Here is a 5957-nt window from a genome sequence, read left to right as displayed (position 1 = left end):
CCCTGATCAATAACTAATATCAACAGATATAACGCTGATCAATAACTAATAAGGGTTATATAAGAGTTCTAAGTTCTATCAGAGTTCTATATAAGTACTATTAATTATATCATGATTCTATATAAGTTCTATCAGGGTTCTAATAAAGTTATATCAGGGTTATATTCGAGTTATATATAAGCTATATTAGGGTTCTATCAGAGTTATATATAATTTCTGTCAGGGTTCTATCAGAGTTCTAAATAAGTTATATATAAGTTCCATCAGTGTTCTATTAGGGTTCCATCAGAGTTATATATGAGTTATATTGGAGTTATATATAAGTTCTATCATAGTTCTATCAGAGTCCTATTAGAGTTCTATCAGTTATATTAGTGTTCTATATAACTTCCATCAGTGTTCTATTAATGTTATACAAGGGTTCTATATAAATTCTATCAGTTTTATTAGGGTTCCATCAGGGTTCTACCAGCATTCTATATAAGTTCTCTCAGGGTTCTATCAGACTTATATATGTTGTATTAGAGTTATATCAGAGTTCTATATAAGTTATATTCGAGTTCTATATAAGTTAAATCAGGGTTCCATCAGGGTTCTATATAAGTTATATCAGAGTTATATTAGAGTTCTACATAAGTTATATTAGAGTTCTATATAAGTTATATCAGGGTTCCATCAGGGTTCTATATCCTTTATATCAGAGTTGTATTAGGGTTCTATCAGAGTTCTATATAAGTTATATTAGAGTTCTATATAAGTTATATTAGAGTTCTATATAAGTTATATCAGAGTTATATTAGAGTTCTACATAAGTTCTATTAGAGTTATATCAGTTATATTAGAGTTCTATATAAGTTATATCAGAGTTGTATTAGGGTTCTACATAAGTTCTATCAGAGTTCTACATACCTTATATCAGAGTTCTATATAAGTTCTATCAGAGTTATATTAGAGTTCTACATAAGTTCTATTAGAGTTCTATCAGAGTTATATTAGAGTTCTATATAAGTTATATCTGGGTTCCATCAGAGTTCAATATAAATTATATTAGAGTTCTATCAGAGTTATATTAGAGTTCTATATACGTTATATTAGAGTTCTATCAGAGTTCTATATAAGTTATATCAGAGTTTTGATACATTTAATAGATTCTTAATACACTGTTGGCCAGAAGAAATGCGCGCGCACCTTAACGTCTCGCGTGTGTTTATCAGAGCGGTGTCGCGGTGGCTGATGGGACATGTCCGCCATGTTTTCAGAGCAGTCCCGAGCAACGGTTCTCAAGTCCCGTTAAACGTTCCTCCAGTGACCGGAGCAGCTGGTACGTCTGTATCGGTGGTTCACGGATTTAAAGAATGAGTAAACTCTCGTTCCGGGCTCGAGCGCTAGACGCCTCCAAACCTCTCCCAGTGTACCGGAACAGAGACGTACCGGAGCTCACGGACCTGTCCATTAACCGGGCCGTGTTACAGATGCCCACCGGGATGGAGAAGGAAGAGGAGCTGGTATGTTTAAAGAGTGTTAGTGTGGAGCTGTGGCGGGAGTCATGTTTACGTTCACTACGTTACTTACGTACAGTCTGCGCTATCAGCGTTCGTCAACGAGGCGTGAACGCGCTCTGTGGCTGTGACCTTTACGTTCTTACGTAGTAGTCATGGTAACGCATGGACGCAGTGGCTGACCTAGCTGCTAGCTTACCAGTGCTACTGTTAGCTTTAGTCCATGAGACACATGTACAGTTATCATGTATATATGTTTAGTGTGCCTCACCTGTGTGCCTCACCTGTGTGTTTCAGGAGCACCACCTGCAGAGGGCGATCTCAGCCCAGCAGGTGTTCAGGGAGAAGAAGGAGAACATGGTGATCCCTGTACCTGAAGCAGAGAGTAACACCACATACTACGACCGTCTGTACAAAGGAGAAGTCAAGGTCCCCAAACAGCTCCTCCACATACAGCGTGAGTAATACACAACAATATACTACCTGTGTAGTACCTGTGATAGTACCTGTGTGTAGTACTCATACTGCACCCCCATAATCGTTAAAGCACTTTTTAATAAAATATCCATTTCCTCCGGTTTGGATGATTTACGTTGTAGAGCCGATCCACTAGTAGACAGTAAGACTGGTCTTGTTGAGACTGCATCTGAATCAGGTCTAGATGAGTCTACATGTTAAGCCTCCATGTTGTGTTCAGGTCCATCAGTCTCATATTTGTGGTCCTGCAGCTTTGTGTCTGGATCTGGAGCAGCCGGACTACGACATGGACTCAGAGGACGAGACGCTCATCAACAGGCTCAACAGAAAGATGGAGATCAAACCTCTGCAGTTTGAGACCATGGTGGACCGACTGGAGAAGGCCACAACACACCAGGTAACACTGCACTGGGTCTCTCTGTCTCTCTCTCTCACACACACATCAAACACTCGTAGCTCTTCTGGTGGCTGAAGTCTCTGTTCTACTGGAGAGCATTTATGCTTTTGTTCCTTTACAGTTTATATGTGAACTTCACAATAGTTGTGCAGAACAAAATAAGCATCAATAAGAAAAGGAAAGTCCTCTGTTTTGTGTCCGTCTTCCTCAAAGCCTCAAACCGTGACTTCAGACGTCTCCGTAGGTTTGATACCTCCGCTGGACACGCTGCTCACTAATCGTTACAATAACAGCTGCTAGTAAAGACAACAAGGTCAACAACACCTGTAATCAGTTATGTTCAATTATCCTGGTAGTCGATCGGTAATCAAGGCTGTTTGAGAGCTTACAGTAAAGGGTCACGTGATCGGTGACCAATCAGAGGACACGTGAACCAATCAAGTAGTGAAAGCGGGCGTCTACGTCATCGTTTATAAACGTATGTGTTTACGAGCGTCCACACTAGTCGGAGGTTTAACTTATCTGTCCTCGGTGCTCTGAAACTCCGGTGTAGTGAAACACTCAGTGAGAACGAAGCAAAACATACGAGTTTAAAATGGAAACGCAGTCGTGTGGACGTGGCCTCTGTCAAGTCTCCTCTGGTCTTTTTGTCGGTTGGTCTCTGTGATAGATGGATAGATACTGTATTCATCCAAAGATATACTTCAGCAAACAAAGTAACAGAGTAAAAATATTAAGTATGAAAAATGCACAATATATACAATGAAATAGAATAGTGTTAAATTAACTAACTAGGTAAAAAACAGTAGTGCAAAAATCAACTAACAGCAGCAACAACAGTGTAGCGGTGTGTAGTCATGTGAAGGATGATCTGTTCAGAGGTGATTTATTATAAAGTGTTATAGCAGAGGGCAGGAATGTTCTCCTGTATCGGTCCTTGTGACAGCGGAGCTGGATCAGTCTGTCCCTGCAGTAGGTGGTGGAGAGGGTGGTCCGGGTTTTCAAATATGAATAATAATAAAACTCCATATTGGAGTGGTTCTGGTTCTGTCCTCAGCCGGTCTCTCTGTGGTTCTGGTTCTGTCCTCAGCCGGTCTCTCTGTCGGAGGCGAAGCTGCTGCTGAAGGAGGACGACTACCTGCTGAAGTCTGTGTACGATTACTGGGTGAGGAAGAGGAAGAACTGTGGAGCTCCGTCACTGATTCCTCACATCAAACAGGAGAGAAGAGATGGATCGACGAACAACGACGCCTACGTGGCCTTCAGACGCAGGACGGAGAAGATGCAGACCAGGAAGGTGAGTCCTTCTCTCGGTTCTCCATGTGGACTCTATTTAAACCTGCTGGATTCACAAACGCATGCTGTTTATTCATTAGGCCCGTCGTCGATTTTTCTACTTTAGGTTTTTGAATAAAATCATAAAAATGAATGTGTTGCAAAGACATTAATATCCTCTAAGAATGTTACAGATATTCTAACGGTACAGTTAAGTTCTACTGCAGCTGTCATACTTTAATAACGACGACTCAGAGTTTATGAACAGATGATGTGATGTCTTTCAGAACCGTAAGAACGATGAAGCGTCCTACGAGAAGATGCTGAGGCTGAGGAGAGAGTTCAGTCGGACCGTCACCATCCTGGAGATGATCAAGAGGAGAGAGAAGTCCAAGAGAGAGCTGCTGCACCTCACCCTGGAGGTGGTGGAGAGGAGGTGAGGAGAGGAGGAGACACTTCACCCTGGAGGTGGTGGAGAGTAGGGGAGGAGGAAGGGAGGGGGGGGGGATAATTCAGTTGGACTGGCACCATCCTGGAGATGATCAAGAGGAGAGAGAAGTCCAAGAGAGACCTGCTGCACCTCACTCTGGAGGTGGTGAGGAGGAGGCATCTCACCCTGGAGGTGGTGGAGACAACTGAATTTCATTTTTTTCTGAAGCTGTGGAGGTTTGAAGTCTGATGTTTTGTGTGTTCAGGTGTCAGATGGAAGATTTCAGTGGAGAAACTCTCAGAGAGGTTTCACTCCCTCTGGTGGAGAAACCAGTTTACAGCGTCCCAGTTACTCTAAACAACAACAGACACAGAACGGACATCAAGATCAAGGTACGGAGTCTCCTCCATAGTCTCCTTCACAGGTTACCTTCTGTTTACTGTATTTAACACATGAGTTAGTCTCCTTCATAGAACACAGGTTACCTTCTGTTGTTACATATTACTGTACTTATGAATCCAGTGTCTTGGCTCCCTCAGATCTCATGTTCAGAGTCTATGTTTCAGAAGAAGCTGGTGTCTGACGAGCTTCCCTTTGATCTGATCCGACCGAAAAAGAACATGAGACGGGACAGATTCTGTCCTCCACAGAGACGACCCTGTCGACCACCCGGTCCCTTCACCGTCAACAAGGCCAACATCAAACAGTACGACTTCCACAGCTCTGGAGAGGAAGACAGCCCTCCACCTCCACTGGTCAGGAACCACCATCACCATCTTCAACTTTTATTGTGAAATCATGTGTAGAAAGACATACTCTGTATAATATAGTAAAAACAATATTATAATATATTCTGTTCATGTCTCTTCAGTCTCCCCCGTCTTCACCTGATGAAGAAAATAATCCTGATGGAGTTTATGTGTTCAGGAGAAAAGCTGGATGTCAATATCTCTCTGTGAGTTTCTCCTCTTGTTTTACAATAGTGCTGCTAGTGCTGCTACTACTACTAGTGCTGCTACTACTACTAGTGTTGCTTCTACTAGTGCTGCTGCTGCTAGTGCTGCTGCTGCTAGTGCTGCTGCTGCTAGTGCTGCTGCTGCTAGTGCTGCTGCTACTAGTGCTGCTACTACTAGTGCTGCTACTACTACTAGTGCTGCTGCTATTACTAGTGCTGCTGCTGCTAGTGCTGCTACTACTAGTGCTGCTACTACTACTAGTGCTGCTAGTGCTAATGCTGCTAGTGTTGCTACTACTAGTGCTGCTAGTGCTGCTACTGCTAGTGCTGCTACTACTAGTGCTGCTGCTACTACTAGTGCTGCTACTACTAGTGCTGCTGCTACTAGTGCTGCTGCTACTACTAGTGCTGCTACTACTAGTGCTGCTGCTGCTAGTGTTGCTACTACTAGTGCTACTAGTGCTGCTGCTGCTAGTGCTGCTGCTGCTAGTGCTGCTACTGCTACTAGTGCTGCTACTGCTACTAGTTCTGCTACTACTAGTGCTGCTACTACTACTAGTGCTGCTACTACTACTAGTGCTGCTAGTGCTAATGCTGCTAGTGTTGCTACTACTAGTGCTGCTACTGCTAGTGCTGCTACTGCTCGTGCTGCTACTACTAGTGCTGCTGCTACTACTAGTGCTACTACTAGTGCTGCTGCTACTAGTGCTGCTGCTACTAGTGCTGCTGCTACTAGTGCTGCTGCTACTACTAGTGCTGCTACTACTAGTGCTGCTGCTGCTAGTGTTGCTACTACTAGTGTTGCTACTACTAGTGCTACTACTACTAGTGCTGCTGCTGCTAGTGCTGCTGCTGCTACTAGTGCTGCTACTACTAGTGCTGCTGCTACTAGTGCTACTACTGCTAGTGCTGCTACTACTAGTG

General features: G+C 43.3%; 1 protein-coding gene across 1 annotated transcript in view; it reads left to right on the top strand.

The window, feature by feature from the left end:
* Positions 1-1246: 1246 nt before the first annotated feature.
* The window catches only part of epc2 (enhancer of polycomb 2), a gene marked incomplete at its 3' end in the record, with an annotated part of 5630 nt that continues 919 nt past the window's right edge, over positions 1247-5957 (top strand). The window contains exons 1-8 of the mRNA XM_031879570.1: positions 1247-1505; positions 1797-1956; positions 2228-2373; positions 3464-3670; positions 3936-4084; positions 4344-4470; positions 4645-4833; positions 4950-5033. Of these exons, the coding sequence (XP_031735430.1) occupies positions 1356-1505; positions 1797-1956; positions 2228-2373; positions 3464-3670; positions 3936-4084; positions 4344-4470; positions 4645-4833; positions 4950-5033 (1212 nt within the window). The remainder of the gene's footprint in view (positions 1506-1796; positions 1957-2227; positions 2374-3463; positions 3671-3935; positions 4085-4343; positions 4471-4644; positions 4834-4949; positions 5034-5957) is intronic.

Source organism: Anarrhichthys ocellatus, unplaced genomic scaffold (assembly GCF_004355925.1).
Source record: "Anarrhichthys ocellatus isolate YVR2014 unplaced genomic scaffold, GSC_Weel_1.0 scaffold294, whole genome shotgun sequence".
Taxonomy (NCBI): domain Eukaryota; kingdom Metazoa; phylum Chordata; class Actinopteri; order Perciformes; family Anarhichadidae; genus Anarrhichthys; species Anarrhichthys ocellatus.
Note: the sequence above shows the minus strand (reverse complement) of the source record. Positions and strands in the feature narration are given on the sequence as shown.